A 25,744-nucleotide genomic window follows, 5' to 3' on the forward strand; every position below is an offset into this window, starting at 1 on the left:
GAGCGTACCGGACGACGCCGCACGCCACCACAGGCAAATGTCCAGCAACACTCATGCTGGGGCGCCCGGTCAGGACACGGATACCCACCTGGGAGGGAGCACTACGACCAATTTCCCCCAGCCGCGTCCATCGGGAAGTGGAAGCCACTGACAAAGCTCGCAAAGAAAGCATGAAGACGTATGCGGATGGCAGAAGACGAGCTCGCTCCCTCTCGTTCCACGAAGGAGATTGCGTGGTAGTCAAGCAGGAGCAATGCAAGAAGACGGATAGCAAATTCAGAGCGGAACCTCTGACAGTCATTCGACAGAAAGGCACCATGCTGACAGCGGAGTCGGACAACAGGCGCGTCACCCGAAACGTGTCTCACTTTCAGAAGTGCAGTCCAGCTCTGCAAGAGACGCTCGAGTCGCGAATGACACCACCAAGAATTCGACAGTCGGAAGCGCGAAGCGAAGACGACAGCCACCCGGGCCAGGAACCCGGTGCCAGCGCCACTGTAGCGCTTGAAGGACGAACACTTAGACCACGACAGACAATCCGCCAGCCCAAGCGGCTAATTGAAGAAATGTAACTCTTTAGTGACTCACTTCATTTGCTAACAAAGGGGGAGATGTAGAGATATGAGGTGGTCTAGTGGTTGTGAGGGTGGAGCGTAGTGGGAGGAGGAAGAGGAGGACTGCCCGGCAGGAAGAGGCGGAGCGGGGCAGAGTGAGGGCAGTGAGAGTAGGGCCACGCTTATGGAAGGTCATAGAATAAAGAGCTCAAAGGTATCTACCGTGTCTGTCGTCATTTGGTACAACGAAGACACGACATCTCCCACCTGCATTGGAAATGTTGGTGTTAATGCCAAAATTGATACTTCCATAGAAAGGATGTGGCTTTAGGGTTAGAGGGACGACTTTGTAGATGGGAATCCAGGTTCGAGGCTGGCGATAGGCGGAAACACCCCGCGATTCTGGGCAAATCACTTAATCTACCACTGCTTCAAAAAATGTATGTTCCGTCTGTAACGCAACTGGCGCTCCTGTAAAGCTCCCTGACACTTTCGGGTCGAGTTCGCGCTGTAAACAACTGCAAAAGACAAATAAAATTCAGCTGTTCGTCTGCACTTTCGCATTACGCTGAAAGCCGCCATCGTTTATCTGGCAACTCTTCACTCCAGAAAAGCAGAACTGGTGTTAATTCGAGTGCACATCTTTGAGATGGCCGATTCAGATTCGCAAACAACGTAAATGGGATGACGCTTATTGGCGAAGGGGGTCACGTGCTTACAGTTCGCAAAAGCAACAAAAAAAAACACCGAAACAAAAGAAGGGCTCTCGCTAGCACCGTCTACATAAGGGAGACATCTTGTAGTGTAATAGTAGACGTGTATAATAATTGGACTGACATGAACAGCAAGGCAGAATGGGTCATAATTGAATTAAGATAAATGTGTTATAGTGTATAGGATTACCTAATTTACCTTTTGCCATAACGTCGCGGTAATGTAAACAACTTCTCATTATTCATTATGTAATTTTTGCTGGTTTTAGTTAAAGAGTGAAAGGGGGCGGAAGGGTGCGATGCTAGCGTTCTATAAACTGGATTCGAAGTGACTGTTTTTCCGTTGTTTTTTACGAACGGGTCGTGGGTGCTTTCGAGTGTTAGTCCTTCGTTTATGTCCACACTAAAGTGTATATGTTTGACGTAAGCAAGGCCTTCCTCCTCTTTCCCTAACGCCTATGGTGAGTGAACAGCCATGGCGACTGTGTCCTTTGGCATCATGTACTATCTGTAGTATAAGGTTGCCATCCTATACTCTATAGGCAGGGAAGTTGTCCTGCCTGCACCGTTTTTGCTAACACTCTGCATTTGTGTCTGTATTTTAGAGATTCGACCGGTGAAACCCGTCCGACAACTGTCCAACGATGGCCGAGGAAGGGTGAGTTGTGGAGGTGCTGTTAGAGTGAATGGAAGGTAGTGCGCTTAAGGACTAAAGTGCTAGCCGCAGTATCCATGCGTTTAATGCGTGCTTCTTGCACGAGCTTGCCTTCCTAAGCAACTATTCTAGTAGTTTCTCACGTAGGCACCGCACACGGAAGGACACTTGACGATCACTTCAACACGTTATTTAAAAAAGTTACTGTATACTGGTGCATTTTTATCATGAATCTGGTTTCACATGTCTGAGTTGCTTAAAAAGGCGACAAATTGTTTAATGCTTTTATCGCGTTGGTAAGCCAGCACGTTATATCTGTTTGGAAAAATTGATAATCTTTTAGCAGTGCATCGTACAAGTTTTTGTGCCCTGTTTTTGCCTATTTATTTATGGTGACTTAAAAACATTTCGTTGCTGATAGCGTTTTTTATGCTTTTAGGAAAGTAGCGTTTGATACAAAACTATATTTGCTGGTTCCTGACGAAGCAGCTTAGCTGTCCAGTGATCTGTATCCCTGTCAGTTTAAGTGCGGCTTTGATGTGAGAACATCTAATGTGTTACGTGCGTATCATATACTGCTTCCTAGAGTTAGACATGTTACACTCCTTTAGATTGCATTTTGTGGCACTGGGTTTATTCATTTGGAGCTTGGCCTTTATCCATGGTTGCCACCCTTACAGAATGGCAATCTTTTTTCCAATGAACTTATTCATCATGGTTCAAAATGTAAACAGTTGCGTGCTGGTGTTGGCTTGGAAGGCCTTATCTGGTAAACGAAGTGCTATATAAATGTAAGTGCAAATGCAATTCGTTATTTTCTTGGATACCTTGGCACCCGCATATCCCCGTTTTTAATTAGTCTCTGATTTGTGTGGTTAGTTTTTGATCAGTTTTGGGTAAAGTCATTCTCGGACTTTGGGAACCTCTGCATGTTAATGATCGGCCGATATACGAATGCCAATGGCTTATTTTATTTTTTAGGCAGTATAGGAGGCCAGTACCAAAGTAAGGTAGATACATTACTTCCTGAGGGGCATATCGGCAACACCCGGCGATAATTATCGCTCAGCGCTCTTAGCGTGAGGATAATTATCGCCGGGTAACGTGGATTTTTATCGCTGAGATAGCGTGCTATTAGTAACGCTTATCTCAATAAAAATCTACACGCTAACAGGCAGAGGTGAACATTAGTGACATTTCTCCTATTTTACTCTGGAACACCCCCTTTGCATCTCATTAGAGATGCAAGGGGAAGTGTAGAGTAAAAGGGTGCTAACATGCAAATTTGCATGTTAGCACCCTGTTAATAGGGTGCTAGTTTTATCTCTACTTTTTTGGCTTTTAAAGCCAAAAAAGCAGAGATAAAGCCCTTGTTGATATGCCCCTAAATGTTTGTTACTTACTGGTCACACCTACCTCTCCCAATATTTGTACGTTTACTGCTTCTTAACTTTTGCAAGATAAGATGCACGTCTGTTTTCTTATCAACTGACCTGGTCATCACAAACTGGTCAATTGTTCTGCTCCTCTTCCATGTTACACATTGACTTTAGGGGCGATTTTTTTGCCGTTACTTAGATCTCGGTAGTGCTTGTAATTACATTTTCAACCCTAGAAATAACTTTCATGCATAAGTAGTGGCAAAAATCGTTTCTCGTGACTTTTTCTATTTTACCACACACCACCTGTGGATATATAATTTATAAAGCAAATGCAAGGAGATGATGGACTGAGGCCTGAAACTTTTGACACAATCCCCATCTCAGATCTGCGTTGAATCCATCATCGTTCTTTAGCTCACTTTGCCACCCCAGTTCATTCCCAGCCTTATGCAAAATCAGTCTTGACCCGTTGCCTCATTGCGACAGTCATGCCTGAACTGCCAGGCCAGGTCTTGAACTGGGGTGGCGAAGTGAGCTTAAGAACGATGATGGATTCAACCCAGATGTGATTGAGGGTGAGTGCCTGAATAGTTTCAGTGCTCTTTCCATTATCTCCTTGTATGTGCTTTGTTTGCCCTATGTTGGCAGGGTATCCCCAGACGTGAGCCCTTGCTCACTTTGCCACTGGATTCAGGCTAGCCTGGCCGATGGGTGAAACTGGTCCTGGGATGCTTCTTTCCAGTCCAGGGATGACCTGGCTTGGCAGTTCGTGCTGGACTGTACCCCTGTGGAACAGGGTTAAGACTGATATGCATATGGCTGGGTCTGAACTGGGATGGGAGCTAAAGAACGATGATGGATTAAACCTCGATCTGTGACTGAGGGTGTGTCTGAAAAGTTTCAGCGCTCTGTCCATCGTCTCCTTGTGTTATCATTCCTTGTGTCATATCCTCTATAAAGTATGACTTGCATAGTGAAAGCAGCATCTGAAAGGAGCTTTTAGTAGAGGTGAACATTTCCTAATCTGACTGGAAATAGTTGTTGGATGAGGCCCGTAGCCTTTCTATCCTCTTCCCCCCCCCCCCCCCCCCCCCCCCCCCCCCACTCCTCTCTCTCTGAAGGGAAGTCCAAAACGGTGCCTCTTAATTTTTTTTTTTTTTTCCAACACTTCCTCGACGATCCAAGGCATGCACGTGGGCTTGTCACCCAAACATAAATCTTTTTTAAAACTCCATTTGTGTAAGCGTTCCCTTTATTGTAATTGTGACCTTTACGGATGTTTGTTGCTCATCCATTAGTTAATGTGCCAGTAATGGTAGTTAGATTTAGGAAAGATCTGATGACTGTTCTCCTGCACAATCAAGCATGGTTAGGTTATGCTGACATTTATAATCTATAGCTTCAAAATTGTACTTTTGCTGGGGATTTTTGTGACCGTTTTCAGGTGCCTAATATAAATGCAAAGCTACAGCGATTGAATGATGATTTTAATTCTTTGTCGGATACCCCTTCACTCCTAATCATGAGTGAGAACACTCTTCTGACAACCTGTAGCAGTAAACATGTCACTCATATCAACTGCATAAAAAAAAAGAACTTACTGAAATATCTGTTTCAGCATTGCTGCTGGAGGTGTAATGGATGTCAACACTGCTCTGCAGGAGGTGCTGAAGACCGCACTCATCCATGATGGATTAGCCCGTGGCATTCGCGAAGCTGCCAAGGCATTGGACAAGTATGTTTATTCCCTAAATCGTCAAGTGTTTGATTTATTTGTATATGTTTGTGGTTTGTGACGAACAAGTTTGATAATGTTAGTATTTTGAAATCTTCAACTTAGTCACTGGTTTGTTTTTCCAAGCATTAGAACTGATTTGAGTACTGCCGCGGTTGGGATGATGAGTTTATATTGTCGGATACCCCTTCACTCAAATTATGAGTGAGAGCGTTCCTCTGACAATCTGTGGCATACTCGACCCAAGCACTTTACTCGGCGTGTTCCTGTGGCCGGCTAGCAAAGCATTGCTTAAAAATATTCACCCGAGTGGGACGAGGGACGTTTACCCATCGTATCCACACGGTCTTGAGCCTGAGCACAGAAGTTGCTCTTGTGTTACGGTTTACTTGGTGTTTAACTCTCATCAAGCGAGGAACTTTATACTCATTGGGTCTACCTATGAACTCGTTTTTTGGTCGAGCCTGGGCAGCGCATGCACTGCTCTTTGAAGGCATGCTGTTTTTGAGTATACAATTGGAAGCTCCCCCCACAATTTTCATTGGCTTGAGGCTTTGTTCTTTGCTATTGCTGGCTTCTGATCTAGTAATCGGTCTGTTAGTCCCGCCTTGTCTCCATTTGTAACCTCCCATGAAGACTTGCCCTTTTTGTTGTTTTTTTTTTTTTTTTGTTTTTTGTTTTTTTTTGTTTAATGCTTCCACATAAAAGGAGAAATAGTGTTCCCCATTGAGTGTTTGCATTCTGTTTGTGCTTGAGGTATAACCGGTATGCACAAATTGCAGGGGTTTCCGAACATTGCCGACCTTCTGCCATAAAATAGTTTTTTAGCTGACCTGTGAAGTTTGACTTGTTTTGTTTTCCTTCTAGACGTCAGGCTCACCTTTGTGTACTTGCTTCCAACTGCGACGAGCCAATGTATGTCAAGTTGGTTGAAGCACTGTGTGCTGAACACCAGATCAATTTGATAAAAGTGAGTATGAAGTGCAGCTTTGCGATTATATTAACAAGCTCAGTTGAAAATGACAATTGAATGGGTCTCCTTGTATTGATAAAGGTTTACGTTGGGGGATAGGCTCTTCATAGTTTAATCTGGAACGGCTAGGTTAGGAGTGCTACCTTAATTTCATGTTAAACCATTAGGTTCCACTAACAGAAGCATGACCTTTCAGGCCTCCATGCACCCAGCTGTCTGTACCCCCTAGCTTCCATTCCATACTACACACCAACATTGTATTTTATCATTCACGCTCTGCATTCCAGACACCAGCTAATAGATGGAATGGGTGCACACTGGATACCACACTTCAACAAATCTAAGAACAGCACTTCAATATGGACTACAGAGACAGTCGTCCAGTTGGTCTCCAATCTGGCTAGCTTGCACAATACCCAACAACAACCTGTTAAACTCTCAGGCGCAAATGGCATTAGTCTCTGCAACAGGTCAAAACGTGGGTCTCTCCACACCGCATATCAAACAGATAAGACTAGTAGGTTGTGACTAGCATTGCAAAGTGGTCAAAGACTGTCATATTTTGTGACCTCTTGGCAAGAGCCCTACTATCACGTGTTCAATGCCTCAATGAAACCTTACAACATTTATGCACGAAGGACCTTTAATCATGTATGCTGGTTCAAGGATGACTGTCAGGCTATTGAATCGCCAGTTTTTTTTTTTGTGTTTTTTTTTGCACACAAGGTTTCCCATTTACCCCTACATATTCATTCACTCCATGTTTACCCATACAGCTCCTTAACTTAAAACTCCCTTGTCCACACTTCCAGCACTAAACAAGTTGTGACTTCTACGCAGTGTTCCTAGACTCCCCAAACTGCTCAGGTGGGACAACTTCTTTCACTCTAGCTTCCACAAGCAACCCCAAAAGGACAACACACCCAGTCACTAGTCTGGTCAAATGAACATGACCAAGTGTCAGGCTGAAGAAAAAAACGTAATCTACTCCCAGTACCACACCCTCTGGAAACTACATCAGAAAATTGTGATGTTTCGAACACGACAGACTCCACTAGATGCATACTGAGAGGGGGGGGGGGGGGGGGGGTGTTGACAACCGCAGTTCAACTATTGACATTAGACTGACCGTAGGTAAAGTACTTCCCTACAACACTAGAGTGGCATGAAACTCCACTCTTCCCATTTGTAACGGAAAAGAGGATGATTAGTCGTGCACACACTCTGGCAAAGCTTTTACCAAAGTACTCATCTCCCTCACATTTTAAATCCATGGGGAACAGTCCTTGCAACGTCTTGTGATCTGGTGCTACTTTTCTACGTTTTCGCAACTATTTGGTATTTCCCATGAACTTCTCATACAGTGTGCTATTCTTCCCCACTGTACTCCCCTATGCAATGTTTTGCAGCTCATTTACACTCCTCCCAACTTCACAAACCTATTACTCTACCATACAATTTCTAACCCGGTACTTTTTCCCAGTTTACACCAACATGCAAGTGAAAACCCTTGAATCCATCACAATGGGGAACTTTTCCCACATCAGCTATACTTTGACACTCGTAACCTCCAGTATCTACGCATCACTAGGATGGTTACAACGCCATCTTCCCTTAACTGCTAACGACTCCATATGGGATTAGAAGTTAATTATCACACAGTGCACTAAGCGACCTACTGGTGGGTAACTTAAACTTGCTGACTTATCTTGCAATACTATGCATTCAGTACATCGCAGCCATTGCTATAAACTGCAGTTCCCAAATCGAAGTGAACTTGCACAGAAACCCAACATGCATTATCTGCAAATGTCACATTCACGAGAACCACCAACGAATGAATGATTAGCTTCATTTGGTGCCAGAGCTGCTCCAAGCAACTTCCTGGTGCCACAAATACCAGCCAAACTCTTCCCCAATCTAATGAGCGTCTGTTAGTTGGAACTGAGGCACGTTTCTTTGCATGAGTGCACACAATGCGAACTCCATGAATGCCGCTCATCATCCTTCGACGGCCCTACTTCAATCAGGGGGCTTTGGGTATTATTAAACATCTCCAGACCGATACCAATAAAACATCAATTTCTTACCCTTTTTCATGTCAAGTCCCCATAGCTGGCGCCTCAAGTCTTGCACCCTGTCCCGTAGTCCTACACACTGTACCTGAAGCAGTTTTACATGCAGTTTAACCGTGCATGCGCCAAATGCCACGTCCTCGTCACCACCGACTGGCTCACACTGGAAAAGAAAGCTTTCATTTACCTCGTTCTGTGCATTGTCACAAGACCGCTGACCATTACCACAGAGCTACTCGGAACTTCGCCATTTCTAAGCATTTCTTGTGCGCTATACATCTCAAACAGCATCGTAGCCTGTACCAGTCCCTCTAATTAAGAAATAGTGCTGCACACTTGCTACACTGGTCATTGAGTGTGTTTACTGCCTCAAGTTCCATGGGCCCTTCAGGTTATGTTAGCATAAAGGAAATTCTTGTCTCTTCCCCTTGTGTCCAGAGCACTGTCCTTAAAACGCTTTCCATAGCACTATCCTTGAGCTTAGGACTGTACTCTGGGACACAATAGTTTAGTTTAGCTCTCCCCTCAGGTGACTGTCACCCCGCCCCAAACTGGGCTTCTCTTTCCCAGCTCCTTGAGCTGACTCCCTATGCAGGTGCGTTTGAGGGTGGGGGGCCCCAAACCAGTCCTCCATGGGCTGCCTCCTCCCATGCCACAGATGGCTCGCAAATGCCACCCTAGTCCTGCATTTTCATGCACGTCCTTAACGCATTACCGAGATGATTACGTTTGTGTGCAGGGTTTTCATACAGGAGCCTGGAACGCCTCCAGTAGGAGGCTTATTCTTAATTCCACGCCAGGCCTCCAGGTTACTACAGCAGCAGGTAAATCCTGTCAGAGCTCCATCCTGCCAACTGTCTCAATATCTTTGATTAATGTCACTCTCCAACATTTTGTTACATCATTCACTCTAGCATTCCGGACATACAGGTAATGGGGACTCGCAGGATACTACAACATGTCTTATTTGGCCGTTCCGCACAGTCTTGTTAGGGCTTGTGAAAGGTAAGGCTTAACAAGCATTGGCCATCAAGTTTCCATTGTCATCCTGATATCTGCTGACTTCATAAGTAAATTATCCATTGTGCCAATGAGCCTGCAAAAGCAGTTGCTCGTGCCTGATGGCCTGACTTCTTAACATTGCCTTAATATTTCTGTACATGATTACCCGGCTCCCTCTGAGTACCATGAGCAGAGCAGCCTTTTGTTTATCATTTTTTCCTGATTGTATAGCAGTTATTTTAGCTGTATGCATGATGCATTCCTTTTGCTTGTATAGGGCTTTTCATAAGTGTATCTCTTTGCAGGTTGATGACAACAAAAAGCTGGGTGAGTGGGTTGGCCTTTGCAAAATTGACCGAGAAGGCAAACCCCGAAAAGTAGTTGGCTGCAGCTGTGTGGTTGTCAAGGTAAATTGCCTTTACGGTTTCACAAATCTAACTTGGTTATTCTTGGGTGGTAAGGCCCGGCATTATGGGTGATGGGGTGGACTGAAGTACACATGCTTGCTTCTGCTGTTGGTGAACTGTCATAGCCCTGAACAAGTTGGCTTTGGGAGTAAGTTGGGGAGAGAAGTGGGGAAATGTGTCATCAGCCTGGCTTAGCTTTTCTTGACTCACGTGCTTGGTGCTTTATGCGTGCTGCCAACAGGGTAGTTGCGGTTAAGATTTCAGGCTTGTTGATAGAAGCTGTCTTAAACTTGCCTTGCCATGGTTTGCTTCAGAGTAAAGTTGGTTGGTCAGATAATGAATAAGCCATAAAGAAATGGTTTGTCAGTGGCTTAAGTGAGATCTGGCTACTTTGTGCTCGTCCAGTACTGTAGACTCTACATTCCATTTTCTGTTACGTTCTTCATCCATGTTCCCCACTCTGCTTTTTTAAGTTGAATGTTTCCTCATTCTGGAGGCATCTCGTCCGTCGTCACATCGAAAAGGTCTCTACCGTTGTATCCTTTGCTTTTAAGCGGCCGTTTTCATTATGAATTCTACTTATTCCAGTCTTTAATGTTTTATTCTACTCAGTTATACATAAACAAAGGGATCCACCCACGAGTACAAGAGATCACTCGATTACTCAATATGTATCCCACGGTCGTGGAGAATACACATTAGTTGTTTAAATACCCCTCACACACCAAAAGGGCCCTTGGTGTCATGCTTCATCATAGGGGTCTTCCTGCCCCTCTACGGGACAGGGCGTGCTACGACCTACGTTTACGCGGGAGCACTGTTGTTCATGAGACAGCTATGTGTGATGCGGGGGTGTGAGAGGAAGGGTCAGGAGTGAATAAGGAGTGAATTAAAAAATACCTGGCTCTCAAGTCTAGGAAAATTTATTCTGCCGGTCGAGCTGGTATTATTAAAAGGTGGGGTAAGGAGCGTGTAAGCCTCAATGAGCTATATCTCCTAGTGGTGTCGACATGTTTCGAAGCTTCCCCATGCTTCTTCGTCAGGACCTTAAGGATCCCTTCCTGCCACTAACTGTGTTGTGTTAATAACAAAGATTGTGAGAAAAAATTATATGTAAAAGGAAGTAAATAGCCTCCACGATATCAATGCCTTAATAGGTCTTACATAGTCCTATTAACCTAGAGGGAATAAAAGGCGTATTAATTAAGTAGGAAGTAATTCAATCCATTGTGTGAGTACAGTGATCTGTAAAAAAAAAGGTGAAGAGTACTGGTCTCTTAACGCTATCCGTAACGTTATCACGTGATCTGTGATGAAGGCACTGTGTGACAAATGGACATACAACATTAAACATAACACACACACAACAAAAAGCACACACTCTATTCAAAAGGGGGACTAGTTCAATGTATATCCATGCCAGAATACAAATCCCCACAAAAGTATGGACATACTTGCTAACAGGAGATAAGTAACCTCATGAGCTCGTTACTTATCTCCTGTTAGCAAGTATGTCCATACTTTTGTGGGGATTTGTATTCTGGCATGGATATACATTGAACTAGTCCCCCTCACCTTTTTTTACAGATCACTGTACTCACACAATGGATTGAATTACTTCCTACTTAATTAATACGCCTTTTATTCCCTCTAGGTTAATAGGACTATGTAAGGTAGCACGCCCTGTCCCGTAGAGGGGCAGGAAGACCCCTATGATGAAGCATGACACCAAGGGCCCTTTTGGTGTGTGAGGGGTATTTAAACAACTAATGTGTATTCTCCACGACTGTGAGATACATTGAGTAATCGAGTGATCTCTTGTACTCGTGGGTGGATCCCTTTGTTTATGTATAACTGACTGGGAGGAAGTATCCACCTCCACCACTCGCTGAGTGGTACCTCTCTACTCCTCTCCTTGTTTTTCTTTATTTATTCTACTCAGTCCAGTCTTTGTACGAAAATACTGGGCAACTTTAGTAGCGATGTGTAGCCACTCGATTTCAAGCTCTGCCCCTCCGTGACTTCTGTGCAGGTCTAATGTGACCTGTTATATCTTGGGTGATGGGTAAGCTTCATATATATATATATATATGTGTGTGTGTGTGGTACAGAAAGTGTATTGAGTTTAATTGTCATTTTTTGACTTTATTGAAACTAAGGAGCTACGTTGTCGGTCATAGCTGAATTTTCTAATTTAGAAATGAGGTAGAACAAGCTGGGCCATCCATGAAGTAGCGATATTTTTTTTTGCTCTGGGCGCCCTTTCTTAAGCCTAGAGTTGGGAATTTAGCTTGTGCTGACTTATTACTTTTTTGCTTACTTAAGAGTGTCTTGCTGCGAAAGCAAGGCATCCCTTTTGAGTAGTTTGCTTTGTCCGACAGTTCATTTAGTTCACCCTGGCATCCATTGCACTTCCTAATATTGACCTATTGCGAACTGCAACTGGGAAGAGGTTAGTTTGTTGAGCTTCATGCTCACTGCATGTTCTGCGTGGAATATTGTAGTCCTAAAAATCTTTCGTTGTATGTCGTGCTTAAGCCTCGTTTTCAAATTGCGCATTTGGAGCGTGTAGGAAAGAGGCGGTCCATTTAAAGCTGGGTGTTCTGTTCCACCATGACTGAAGTGTGCATCCACAAGCAATAACCGGCTGCGTTCTGTGGCGGTGTCCTGTGTTTTTTCTGAATGGATCTAGGTAAGCTTCATATGTGATGTGCTAGTGGGCCTTCTATCTTGTCTGAAGCTTGTCCAGTGTCCGCTCGGACAGCTAGAAGTGCGCTGATCAGGTTTGTTGAGTGACTAATCAAGCAGATTGTCAGACGTTCTGGTTAGCCTTCGATTAATGTTGCTGAACACCTAAGTCTCGTGTCTCCATTGCTGTGGTTAACTGTGCAGTTCTTACTCAGTGTAGCGGAATTGCTGGCAGGTGCATTCTTGATGTATGTGCATCGACCTAAATGATGGGTTGGTAGAGGGCGTAGCTGCGAGCCCTGGCTCAGAAGGGACTGGGCAGTGCAAAGAACAGAAATCGAATGCGACTGAAGAAATCATGCACACGTTCTGTAGCTGTAATCTAGCAGATAACTACCATGGCAGCATCCTTGGTGTCATAGGTGGCAGTAGAAGATCCAGGAACTAGCACCACGTGGCTCTCTGCTCAGTCAACATGCTACCTTCGGCTTCTGTGAGCAGAGTCACTACTTTAATGTCAAGTTTTTAAGGGTCACCTCGTCTTCGGACTGGAAACCATTTTAATTCAAGTACTTTCGGCTGCAATTTGGAAATACTTCCTGCCTGTTTAATAGTTAATGAACTGGACTGTTCGTATTACCCTGTCACTCTTTTGTGTATGTGCCCTCTGCCACAATATGCACAGGTAATACCACTGCTCTCAAGTGGGAACAATAGTTTGTTACTTTTAAAGGCTTCCCACAATTATAAGAGTCTAAAATTAGGACCAGTTTTGTTGGTTGTAATCTATCTTTTCTCTTTCAGAATTGTTTTTCCAATCGATGTTATCGGATACTGAAGAGTTGTTGGCTTTTGCTTGTGAAGATATAGTGCTTTTTGGAGCAATCGCACAAGCACAGTTGGATATAAAATAAACTGCAAGGTTTTTGGCTCGCTCGGTAGAACCGCGTGCTTTTTCCCTAGCATAACCGACTGTTCAGGTTCTAAATAGGTGCTGGCGAGAGCTGCCCCAGTAGGTTTACTGGCAGTGACAATAGGAAGCAACTTCGACTCCCTGTAAACTTGGACTAACAAGCATTGGCATTGCCAATAGGTCTCGCCTTTGGGACCTTATAAGTATTTAGTTATGCAACTGTTGCATGGCTAAACATTTATAAGGTTCCAAAAGCGAGAGACATTGGCTATACCAATGCTTGTTTCAGATTTGGTATCGGGGAGGGACACCTGCTCAGGGAAATAAAGGGGCCCAGAGAAAAACAGAAGTACCGAAGACAGATGGGTAGAGAGAAACACGGAGAGGGTGATAGTGAGACAGGGGAACCGTGGGGACAAAGAGGGTTAAGAAAGGAGAGAGACTCAGAATGAGGGACACAGAAAAAGGATAGGACGAGAGAAACGGAGGGAGAGCAAGAAAGAAATCCAGTAAGATTGAGAGGAGGGTGGGGGGGGAGAGAGGCAGAAAAACAGCGAGCGCGCACACAGGCACCTAAACTGGCACTGGGCTTGCTCTCTAGTCCACTACACATCTGTTTTTACTTTTGATGAGAAGTCCACATGCAATAGTGTTGCATTACAAATAAGCTAAAACACGACAACACACCGTGAAAGCAATCCAACATCTCCTAACGGCTCATGCAATTTCTCTCGACGTGCTTTGCTGAGGATTTCAGAAGATGCTGTCCAGAAAAGTGTGAAACGCACCCAGATTTTGACGGCAAACAGTGATCTTGTATGTGCAATCACAAGAAGCCAATATGCACACCGCTGCAGAGGGGAGAGGCCAGGCGAAAGTCCTCGCGATGGCACGCTAAAGCAACAGGGGGAGGGGCATGGTGCTCAAGGCTGGTGCAGGAAAGGCAGATGGCTGGGCGGGACGGGAGGGGGGGGATGCGGTGAGCAGCTGTGCGTGTGCACGCCATCGTGCACTGACTCTTGTAGCCAGCACAAAAATGTGGGTAGCACTTTAAAAACCCACCTACTAAAGGTCTCTCCAGGCCAGCGCATGTGCTGGGTCAGGCGAGACCTAAAAATGAGTCATCTGCAAACTCTAGTGGACGGCACTGAAAGCTACATGCATCTGCATGAACCAACCCGCATTTTCTTGAATTCTTTGAAAGTTTTAACGTATTTAGAATTGGACGAGTTAATGTTTTTAGACCATGTCTTTCTTACCAAGTATTTGCATCTGTTGGAAGTTATCTACTGTCTGAACTGGTTGTAATCTGCATTCTCAGCAGGTAGTCTTCTAGCTTTCCAAAAAAGCAGAACAAAGCCTCTACAATATTGCTGGAATTGTTTGTAAATGTTTCTCTCCTTTCTTTTTTCTTTTAATAAAGTCCCATCACCACAGATTTGCCAACCATTGGTACTGCAAACACTCGTATAAAAACTAATGAAGCTAGGGATTTAAACATGAAATCCCATAGGAAAAGTTAGTTTTTTTTTAATAGTTTAAAAAAGCAATGTAAATATGTATTGTTGAAATATACATTTTATTTAATTATAAAATATTTTGATGCCCTTGTTTGAATTTATAAATGAATTTAGTATTTTTAGTAAAAGGTGGCTAGTATGTAATTAAGTCTCTACATTGCTTCAATAGATATTAATTCATAATGCACTTTTTTTAGGTGGCAATTTTTTAAATGTAAAATAGATTTTCAGCTACCTGCTCTAGCAACTTAAAAATATTTTATTGAACTTTAAGTTTTACTCTTATGGGTTTTTCTTTCACTTTGCCACTTGTGTTGTCATCGGCTTAAAAGGTAATGTGACATCACTTCCTGTCATGCAATGAGGGCCAAAGTTATGTGATGACACTTGTAATGTCACCAAGGAGTCAAAAGGAATGTGATGTCACTATAGCTACCCCTGACGTTTTGGTGAATCGATGTTCGTGTATGGGCAGCGATTACTCATATTTTTTTGCAAATATATTAAATATGGCAAATGTATTACCAAGTGGCCCTGAAGGCAGCAGTGCACATACGATGAGTGCCATCTCACTGTAAGGCAGTCCACTAAATGAGTGGCTGGCTCGATCCCGCGTGCTGTATCCTGTGGTTTGCGGCATCCAAATGTGACGACTATTCCAGCAGTTTTAAAGTATGTCTCCACTAATCCCGGAGGCGGCACCCATTTGTTTTGAAGAGTTGTTAATTCGGCTTCTTGTGTAGGCTCCTACTGGTACTGGCTACAGCACTGCGTACGTTGTAGACTGAAAACTAGCATGGTTGGCCTTGATGTCGTCTTCGTTCTTGCAGAAAGTTGTAGGAAGTGCATTCTATTTGATTTCCATTTTATATGATGTTGGGGGGGAATAGTATGACTAGCCAGCAAATAGTCTGCTGACAGAATGTTATGCAGAGGATTTAAGCAGCTGGCAAGAAAAAAAAAAAGCCATCATACGAGCCTTAAAGTAGTGACGTGACTTTAAAGGTCCCTGAGAATGGCTACATGGTTTGAATGGGTGAGTACGAAATAAGATTGGTACCTAAATAACGCGCCCATTTTAGTCATGGATTTCCGTTATTTGCGTCTGGCTAAATAATTCTGAAGGAGAACACCAATTATTTCAAGTTGTGAAGGTATAATTTTTACTAAGTGGCATGATTTCACTTTCCTAAGCTTTATTTTGTTTACTTTTTTTAGGGCCAAGGGGGTTATATCATATAACCCTTTGAACCTCTTGAGTTTCCAAGTTGTGCTGAAATTTAATAACCTGGGCCACCACTGAGCATAGTTAAGATCTGCTGAGCACAATCTCTTCTAGGGCAGAGCATATAACTTAGTTTGCGCACCACAATTCAGACCAATTCGAGCTGGTCAAGCCTTACTCTCAATTTCTGTAGTTTTAATACACCTGTGTACCATGTAGTGTTACCCTAGTAAAGTTGCATAGTAAGGCAAGTGACCTGTACAAGTTGAATATCTTTGCCTCGCAGGATATGCTGGTGTAGTCCGATATATGGAAAATGTTTATTGTTTAAAAACTAGACTAACCTGAATCAGAGTAACATGCTGGCACAACAGTCACAATCAGTAACTTGTCACAGCAGCAATCCGACTTGTTGAATGTCTCCTTAAATACTCCCAAAAGGACCGTCCCACAAGTAAAATTTATTTTTCATAGCTTGTGGCTTAGAGCCCATTTAAGAAATTTATGAACACACCACTTTGTTACCTTCTGGAGTAGCATTCTGGGATAGTGACGTCACCCGACATTATTGTGAGACTATGCCGACTAGAATGAAGCCAAAAGTTTGCATGCCAAAAGCTGAACTTCTGGCATAATGTTGAAGGCTGTTGCCACATTTGAAGTGAACGCATGCAACTCTGAATGTTTGAAATACTGTTACTTTGATACACGTGAGCTTAAGCATTGCGCATTTTATTCGTGAACGCGAGTTTCACTTCTTTTTTTTTTTTTTTTTTTTTTTTTAGCAGTCGGGCAGATGCTCTTCTCCGTGAAACTGATACTGCAGGAAAACACGTTTTTTGACTAAAAAGAACCTGTTTATTCTGGAGTACTCACGTTAATTTAATTTTGCTCTAGATGCTGTATATAAAATATCAGACTGTAAAAGTGCCCAAAACATCAGTGCACAAAAATCCTGCAGCAAAGCCCCCTCCTATCTATGACAGGAAGTGCTAAGTCTCTAGACAAGCAGTATCCTGTCTAGCAGGCAATAAGTTGTTAGTTGAATGGTAGGCCGTTAACGTTATGAGGATGTAGTGTACGTTTTGCTAGAATTGAGACTGGTGCATGAACGTTATTGCTCTGGAAGCCTTTTGCATTTGTAAAGGAACACTTCTACCATTTCCCTGATTTATTGGTTTTAGGGTGGTTCTGCGCCATTTCCAGGCACTTCTGGGATTTAAACTGCAGTCTAGTTGTTGGTGCGTGTTTTGATTAGGCTACTCTAATTATTGGCCATTGGAGGCAAGATGGCGTCCGAGAGCTCGGATGTGTGAGCTGACCACTCCTGGGCTAACTCGTCTCAACACAGAATGGAGTGCTGAATCTAACGGCTATCTTTACTCTGGCACTCAGCATGGCGTTTATCAGCATTTTTTTCTGGAAAGAGCGAAGGACCTCTGCATAGACCTCTCGGACAGAAATACAGTTGAATGCAGTTTGTGCACGAATGCACACTGGCTCCTCGGGTGCATGATGGACTAAACGAAGGTGTTTTTTCTGCCCATAGCTTATCACCCGTAGAAGTGAGCGGGGAGAAACAGTACCTGCTGAATCCGCGGGAGATCTAACTGGGCTGTACGGGTGAGCGCCTCCCTTGGAATGCTGAACTTCGTCGTGGCTGGGGCTCAGCGGGGGCTGTGACGACTGCAGAGTCTGCTGGAGTGCTCAGCGGGGCTTCTTCGTGGCGGAAGCATTCTACGGAGGCCGATTAGGATTGCAGTGTGTTGGTCCAGAAATGCCGCCGAAGGCTGCTAAAGGGAGAGCTCGCCCCCTGGCTGACTCCAATGGCAGTGGAGTAGGGGGGTTGGAGGCGTCCTCCCCAGGATTCCTCAGCAGGCAAGTCAAGGGTGCAAAAGCAGCAAGGGGGATAGCGTTCAGGAAAAAATTGGCATAGATAAACATTAGGATGCCAGTGGTAGACTTACTATTCCTCAGCTTTTTACTGGTGCCAAAGAAAGGGGGGGGGGGGGGAATACTGACTCTGAAATACGGGTGGCACGGACACAAACCCTTTACCACTAATATTTACAGGTGACGGGAGTGTATGATGGCGTGGCAAAATTGTCAAACTAGTACTATTTCTGTAATACCCTTACATACTGAGTCAGAGGTAGACTCTCAGGGTACAGACCCACTTGTGAAGGAAGTTGATTCTGCTGATAACTTTTTCTCACTTTCAGAACATTCCAATTATAGTGAGGATATTGAGCTGGGCTCTGAGATTTGCGATGAACCGCAAGGAGCAGGTGGCAGCAATTTTTAGTAGTACACATCCAGATGATATAGAGTGGAACATGTCGGATGATAGCCCTGGCACAGTGCGAAAAAATTGAGAGCAAACAGGGCTCTGCATTAGTGGATAGTACTAATATTGACGACGCATCTCGCTGGGATAATTCTTTTATGTTATGAATAAAAATGGCCTTTGTACTACTACAGAAGTAGGTAAAGGTAAACTCATAGATTTTTCAGGAGAGATTTCGCTCACCCTGATTTATAATACTATGATGGCACATATGGAGGAAACGAGGGTAGAAAGTCAGAAGGTACAGACCTCTTGCCGCAAATTATAGAATACAGTACGGCAGATAGCAGAGACTTGTACGGAATTTACAACGAGGCTTAATGAAGGTTTTGTTAGGATTTCCACCCTAGAGGACGAACTGGCAGTGCAGAAGACTTTAACCGAGACCTTGCGTTCTACGAAAGAACATTCAATGGAAATAAGTTGATTTAGAGAACCGCGCTCGTTGCAGTAATCTTAGAGTTTTGCAGATTCCAGAGAGGATGGAGGGTTAAGATCCCCTCAAGTTTGTTTCCGCGTTATTTTCTGAGGCTTTTCCGGAACTAAAACATTGGGATTGGCAGAGGGAGGTGCAAAGGTCGCACCAATATCCTTTTTTTTTTTTTTATCCGTTCTTATCCGTTCTAATCTACAAAACCTTGTGCAATTCTAATCTCTCAATTTTCTTGCTTGTGAGGCTTTGTATGAGCTTGCCCGCACCAATAGAAAGAGAATAGAAAAGGGTGTGGAATTCTTTGTTCGGCCTGACTACTGTCATTATACAGTTGAGAAACGGCAGCTTCGCCAACCTATTTCATTATTTCAGGCCAGTGGGGCACAAGCCTTTTTGCTTAACCCAGCGAAGTTACAGGTGCTGTTTAAGGAACAGGTTAAATTCTTTACCTCGGAAGTTCAAGCTAAGGAATATCTGCATACCATCTAAAATAGAACTTATGTACAATGATGAACAATGATTTGCTTGCTAATATTGAGGGGTGGCTAGTATCATGATTATAATGTATTAATGTATTTAGTTTATCAGCAAAGCATGCGTAGATAAGGAATTAAGTCTTGGTTATCCTTTTTCTTGACATGCTGAGCGGTTGATAAAAGGTTGGATTTACGTGTTTTTTAGGGTGTTTTCTGAGTGTGGGATGTGGGCCCTGGGTAGGGGGGGAGCTTGTCATTACTGGGACTACGAGTCCCTTTGCCTTTTTGTTGGGATGGGGAGGGGGGAGACAGGGTGGGGGGTTTAAGGAGGAGGGGTGTAAAGGGGGGGGGGGAGAATCAATCCACAGTATCTATGATTTGGTGAAAATTATGAATACTAAAATTTTGCTCACAGAATTAACTAAGGGATGGAATCTATACCATTCATATGGCTAAAGTAGGGCTTCGAATGTGCTCGTTTAATGTTGGTGGACTTAATAACTTTAATAAACAGCAAAGAGTCGCTGCTGAACTTAGGGTGATACAACCAGATCTTATATGCATTCAGGAGTCACACATACCGTTGGGGAAATCGCAAAGTATTAGATTTGGGGTATTCACTCTTAACCACATCACAACAGACCACTACGAAACCGGGGGGGTGGCTGTTTTGGCCAAAACTGGTATACAAGTCTCAGGTTGTGTAGAGGTAGATAGTTATGGGAGGTGGGCAATTGTTGAATGTGCAACGGGGGTTTTAAATTTACCGTCTGTACAATATATGGGTCTAATCTGGATGAATCCCTCGTTCTTGAACACCTAAATGTTGAACTTGCATCTTGGCCCACTCCTCTTGTGCTATGTGGGGACTTTAATATTAATTTAGTGCCCGGTGAGTTATTAGCAGGCACTCAACAGTATAAAGGTCAGAAGCCTAAGGTGTTTAATGCTCTCTCGTTTGATCTTGGATCATGGGTTAGTGGATGCATGGGGTGCACTTAACATATATGATCCTCCCTATACCTTTTATTCTTACCCAAATGATAAATGAGTGCGGCTTGACTACTTTTTCATATCCCTGTTACTATTAACTAAAGCTCAAATCCAAGTCTTTCCCTGAATTACTTCAGATCATTCTCCAGTTTTGGATATTCCAGCATTGGGGGGGGTAACGTGACACCAAGGGTATTTACGTTTGACAGAGCACTCCTCTTGGATAACGGTTTTATTGAATATATGAATAAATTGATCAGAGACTTCTTTATGGTAAACCGTTATTCTACAAACTGTGGGAATGTTTGGGATACTTTTAAAGCCGGTTTTAGAGGAAGTGTTGAGCTTTGGACTTCACAAACAGAAACAAGCCAAACGTAGGATTCTGGAGCTGAAGCTAGCAGAGGGAAAATTGGCACATGGGATTCTGTTCGCAACTGATCTTACTGAGGGGCTCATGGAAGTGGCCAGATGTAAGGCCAATATTAATCTGATTTGGTTTAAGGAGATGCTATAAAATATCAGCTTTTTGAGAGAGTGCGCTATGAATTTGGTGAGGTCTCAGGGCGCTGTTTAGCTCAAGGGCTACGTACCAAAGAGGCATCACAAAGAGTAGATGGTATGAAGGATCTGTCAGGTAGACTGACACACGACCCCCATGAGATCCTAGAGATTTAATAGCTTTTATCAAAAACATTATACTGAACAGGATGGAGAAATTGACGATGCGGGTTTTGGAACTTGAGCCGTTCAATATCTGTTGTTAAGGAGGTTACATATCTTGGTATTAAGATGCAGACGTGTTTAAAAGATCTGGTTGATCAATTGGGGGACCTTGATGGCAAGCATTAAACAAGCGCTTGATAGGTGGGAATGCCTGCATCTTTCGCTGGTGGGGAGAGCAAATGTGCTTAAAATGAATATTTTGCGGAAAGTGTTATAATTTTTTTTTTTTAGATCCGTACCCCTGGAGATCTCTTATTTACAATTACAACAAATTCATTCTCTGTTCCAGATTTCTGTGGGCCCCAGGAAAACCACGCAGGGCTGCACGGTTTAGGACTCTACCCCGTGACAGAGGGGGTTGGTCTGTTCCTGATTTTACATTATATTACTATGCCTGTTAGATCTGGGGGTCTCTAGTTGGCAGAGGTATACACCTTAGACCAAATAGGAACCCTTGCTTCTAGTCGGGGTACAGGGACACACACGGTTGATAACCCCTGCTCACCCTCTAGGTAGCTTGGCTCGAGCAGACAGACTTATCCCCAAGGCAATGTGTAAGGTATTTGCACGTAGACACCACAATGATCCCCCTTCCGTACACCACAAACTTAGACCACACAGGTGAGTTATATCAAAAATAATATATCTTTATCTAGTTTCCGCAGTTGAAATCAAGCATCACAGGTTTACACAATATTCGCTTTCTTGGTTGGTCGGGATCGTAAGACGATAGTCTCTAGTCTCTTGTGTGATTTGATACTCACTGAGAATTAATCAGTTTGTAGGCTCTTGATGTTTAGGCAGCTACGTTGCTCCGGCGGTGTCGTTGCACTCGTTGTACAAGCGCTCCTCGGGCTGTTCGGTGCAAGGATTCCACAACTCCCTCGACGAGCGCCCAGTGACTATGTCGACGTCACCGGAGTCAGCCACTCACAGCGCGGCTTCGTAGAGCAGGGAAGTACGACTCTCGATCTGCTTCAGGCCTCCGGGTCGCGGCAAGGCACATGCCGATGAGCACGTCGATCTTGATGCGGCAACCGGTGTCAGGCCCGGGTCAGTGCGGTACTCTCCAGCAAGACAGAGAGCAGCCAGCCCACCTCACAGGCAGATGTTGAGAAGCTTGGTAGAACAGTCCACGGTCCCTGCGGCACACAGCAGCGCAGGTGGGACACAGAGTCTTGGGTTCTTGGCAACCTTTCTATCCCTGGGTTGCGAAACAGGAGGCCAGCTCTTCTCAGGCCCTTGGAGATTCAGGTGAAGACACAGCACACAGCAACGTCTTGTTTGGTCAAGTGGGTAGGGTCAGCACACAGCACGACCCCGACCCCTTCTCCTCCTCAGCTTCAGTTGTACAGCAGAACAGGTCAGCCTTTAGAGCACACAGCACGGCAATCTTCCTTTCGTTCTTCAGCGGTCCGTCTTTCAGCAGAGGTTCCTCTTGATGGTCGAATCTAAAAATCTGTTGTCAGGGGTCTTGTACTTATACCCCTAAAAGTCTTTGAAGTCTTTGTGCAAGTGGGTCCTGAGCCCGGTCTGATCCAGTTCTGGGTGTTGCTGGAGCACTTTGTTTTCCTGGCTTCTGCTTTCTTTTCAGAGTGAGGGGCAGAGTCGTCAGCCGCCCAGCAGGAGGTGGAGCCAGCGGAGTGGCAGGCAGGCACAGCCCTATTCAATCCCAGGTGCTATCTCCTCCCTCCACTCTCCTTGCAAATGTCGCCATTCAGTAGAGGGCTGACTCAGCCAACCTCCAGGGGGATCCCCAGCCCCTGTCACTCTCAAGCCAGACAGTCAATCCACAAGCACGCCCAGGCACACAGAAGGGTCAGACAAGAGAACAGCTACTCTCTAAAAAGTACTATAAAGGGAAGGGTTAGGCCCGGCCAGTGTGGACACTGGCCAGGAGGACATGGCAGTCCGGGGACTGCAGGCAGGCCTGCGGCGGCAGGCCTGAGACACAGTTTTAGGGCTACACAGGTGGGTGGCGCAATCAGCGCTGCAGACCCACTAGTAGCATCTGTCATCACCAGCCCTGGCACACACAGTGCACTTTACTAGGGACTTCATGGTGATACAGATATGTCAATCAGGTATATCCAATCAATACGATATTTTACACAGGGAGCACTTACACTCTGGCACTGATTAGCAGTGGCAGAGTGTCCAAAGCATCTAAACCGGCAAAACGCAATCCATCACAGCATCAAAAATCCAGGTAGCAGAGGCAAAAGATAGGGGAAAAACCCACGCCAAGGATGTCAGGTCTAACACCTGTATTCTATCTAATATCCGAGTCCTGCTAACTGGGGAGGCAGTGGCTAATCCTGTTAAAGCTCCATCAATTTATCAGATGGTTCTTGGGTCTCAGGCAAAAAACTGTTTCTCAGGGTCGATGGTAGTTATTATAAAAACTCGCTTGAAGATCCTGGGGGTTGTATTTAAAGTTTGGAGGATAGTTTTCAGATTAACACTCATTATATACACCCCTGTCAGCGGTAGGTATCCTTCCAGCAATTTTTCAAGATAGTGTGGTTGGGAAACTGACACTCTAATTTCACAACTAGGACATTTTATGGATGCAGAAGGACATCTTGCCTCCTTTTCCGATTTATCATGCAAATATGAGCTTCCTAATTGTCATTTTTTCAAATTCCTTCAGATGCGTGATTTTCTAAATAAACAGGTTATCAGATTAAAACCACTGAAGATAGTCAAAGATATTGGTATTCAGGGACGTATTGGGGTTCTGTATAACCTATTACAATCGGCTACAACTGATCTTGAGAGACCATCTTAAGTGGGGGGACTATTTTGGTCTGACAAGATGTGTTCTTGGAGGATTCGATTGATTTAGCAGGTAACTCATTTATGGCTGCAAATCCAAGAACGCAGCACTACAAAACAATATTTAACGTTTATATTACCCCCCGCAAAGATGAAGAAATGGGGGAGCCAGTATGATGGGAAATGCTTTCATTGTGGCTGTGACGATGAGGGTGTTTTCCATATATTCTTTTCTTGTACTAAATTAGTTTTGTATATACAGCATATAGAGGTTCTTGTCTCAAGTTACGTGTGGATATAAATATCTCTGCTTCGACCATGCTATTAGGCACCGGGAAGGATTTGTCTCAAGGTACACCGATGTTTAAGTACAGGCGTCTTATATTTGTTGCTATGGGGGTAGCAAGGCTATGTATAGCATCTACATGGCTTCAACCTGAGGCACCTTTTGAAATGTGGCGTGCTAGGTTTTATAATTAAAATTTAAAATTCAGTTTGTATTCACTCAAAGGATCACGGAAGCACACCCTGGGAATGCAAATCTGGGGCCCTATCCATGATCATTTGACTTTGATTCAAATCTTTCTGATTTGACATGTATGGCTTGGATTTGTATGCATCTATTTCTTGTTTTGTATTTACGATTATGTGCATAATCTCTGATACTGTGGATTTTTTAATTAAAATAGAAAGACTGGTGCGTGAACGTTATTGCTCTGGAAACCTTTTGCATTTGTAAGGCACACTTCTACCATTTCCCTGACTTATCGGTTTTAGGGTGGTTCTGCGCCATTTCCAGGCACTTGGGGATTTAAACTAACTGCAGTCTAGTTGTTGGTGCGTGTTTTGATTAGGCTACTCTACAATATTGTTAGCATTAGCAGTACCAATAATTAAAGTGTTTGGTGTGTGCTTGCATCTACTGAATGACTTTGCTGTTTTAATTTTGTTCGCCTGTGCGCAAGTCGAAGTGACACGTTAAGCTAGTTTTCTGATATCCATGTCTGTACGGTGATATTGCTGAAAGCTATCCATGCAGCATGTTCCTTTGTATTTTAGGTGTTAACTAGTGTTTGATACTCTGGTAGGCTATTGCACGTAGAAAGGTAGAAAGTGCATCTTATGTTGTCCACTATAAATGCGTATCGTGTTTTCGCGCTGTGCCCCTACTCAACCTTATGCAGCTACTTCATTTTTCCTAGCACTATATTAAATTACATTATCTCTAAGACTGAAGCTCTAATTTTTGGCACTTAATGAAAATCCCAAAAGGTGAATGTTTTTTTTGAGAACTAGTGAGTAGACTATTTAAGGGACCGGCTGTCCCACTGAGTAGCAAAGCAAATAGCTGTTAAGTAGAGGCTCTCTGGTTTGCTTTGGGGCCATTTCTCTTTATTTAGAGTAAGCAATTGCCCATACTAGTTTGGATGGACCACAGGAGAAGTTTGAGGTAGTCGCATGTGCAGGTTACTAAGCTATATAGCATAATCGGGATAAAGCTGCAAGTAACCTGCCTAGAGGAACACGCACCAGTGAGGAAGGACCACGCCACTTATTGGAATGCAGTTTTGTCAATGTCCCATTGAGAATTATAACCATTTTGTAAAGTTCTCATTTGGATTTTCTTACTTGCGCTGTGTAATAGTATACTAGGAATGTGCATTGATTCTGGTGTGTATAGGCAAGTTGGCTTTGTATAAATGTGGACTAAATGAGTTGTGTAGGTGGACGTTTGTGTCGGGCTAATTTGTGAGCGAAGTAATAAAAAAATGTATATATGCAATACACCAGTTGAATTTTTTTTCCAAAAGTTAGTTTGGGAAACAATGATATGCTGATCTATAAACAAGGTTTAAGTTCTCCCAGTATCACCTTATCTTCATTTTTCCATTTTTTGAAAAGTTTGAAAACTTGCTTCTTTCCACAAGATTAGAGACTACCGCTTTACAAGGTTTTGTCCAGGTAGTGAGTAATTTTTTTCAAATGTGCCATGTGCAAGATTAAATTGATCGTAATGTTTTTGTGACTCAATTTTGGTTTTTTTTATTTGTAGGACTACGGCAAAGAATCTCAGGCCAAAGATGTCATCGAAGAATACTTTAAAAAGAAGTAAACAGTCTTGAAATAAAGCAAAACAAATTGATTTTAA

At 43.8% G+C, this 25,744-nt stretch overlaps 1 protein-coding gene and 2 non-coding genes across 7 annotated transcripts; all 3 read left to right on the top strand.

The window, feature by feature from the left end:
- Nucleotides 1–690: 690 nt before the first annotated feature.
- LOC146820774 (small ribosomal subunit protein eS12) lies at nucleotides 691–25,744 on the top strand. 5 transcript variants are annotated; one of them, XR_014963050.1, is made up of 7 exons: nucleotides 691–1,728; nucleotides 1,873–1,925; nucleotides 4,923–5,039; nucleotides 5,907–6,009; nucleotides 9,395–9,496; nucleotides 17,392–17,720; nucleotides 25,649–25,744. XR_014963050.1 is itself a non-coding variant. In XM_085611561.1 (6 exons), the coding sequence occupies exons 2-6, from the start codon at nucleotides 1,912–1,914 to the stop codon at nucleotides 25,706–25,708; spliced, it is 396 nt and encodes a 131-aa protein (XP_085467687.1). In that variant the 5' UTR covers nucleotides 692–1,728; nucleotides 1,873–1,911; the 3' UTR covers nucleotides 25,709–25,744. The 5 variants fall into 5 exon arrangements, 4 of the variants coding, with proteins under 4 accessions (XP_085467687.1, XP_085467689.1, XP_085467691.1 ...); XM_085611561.1 differs by lacking the exon at nucleotides 17,392–17,720 and having other exon boundaries at nucleotides 692–1,728; XM_085611563.1 differs by lacking the exon at nucleotides 17,392–17,720 and having other exon boundaries at nucleotides 705–768.
- LOC146820775 (small nucleolar RNA SNORD101) lies at nucleotides 4,777–4,853 on the top strand. The gene has a single exon (XR_014965109.1). It is a non-coding gene; the product is annotated as a small nucleolar RNA SNORD101 (small nucleolar RNA).
- LOC146820776 (small nucleolar RNA SNORD101) lies at nucleotides 5,194–5,266 on the top strand. The gene has a single exon (XR_014965110.1). It is a non-coding gene; the product is annotated as a small nucleolar RNA SNORD101 (small nucleolar RNA).

Source organism: Triturus cristatus, chromosome 6, assembly GCF_964204655.1.
Source record: "Triturus cristatus chromosome 6, aTriCri1.1, whole genome shotgun sequence".
NCBI classification, from domain to species: domain Eukaryota; kingdom Metazoa; phylum Chordata; class Amphibia; order Caudata; family Salamandridae; genus Triturus; species Triturus cristatus.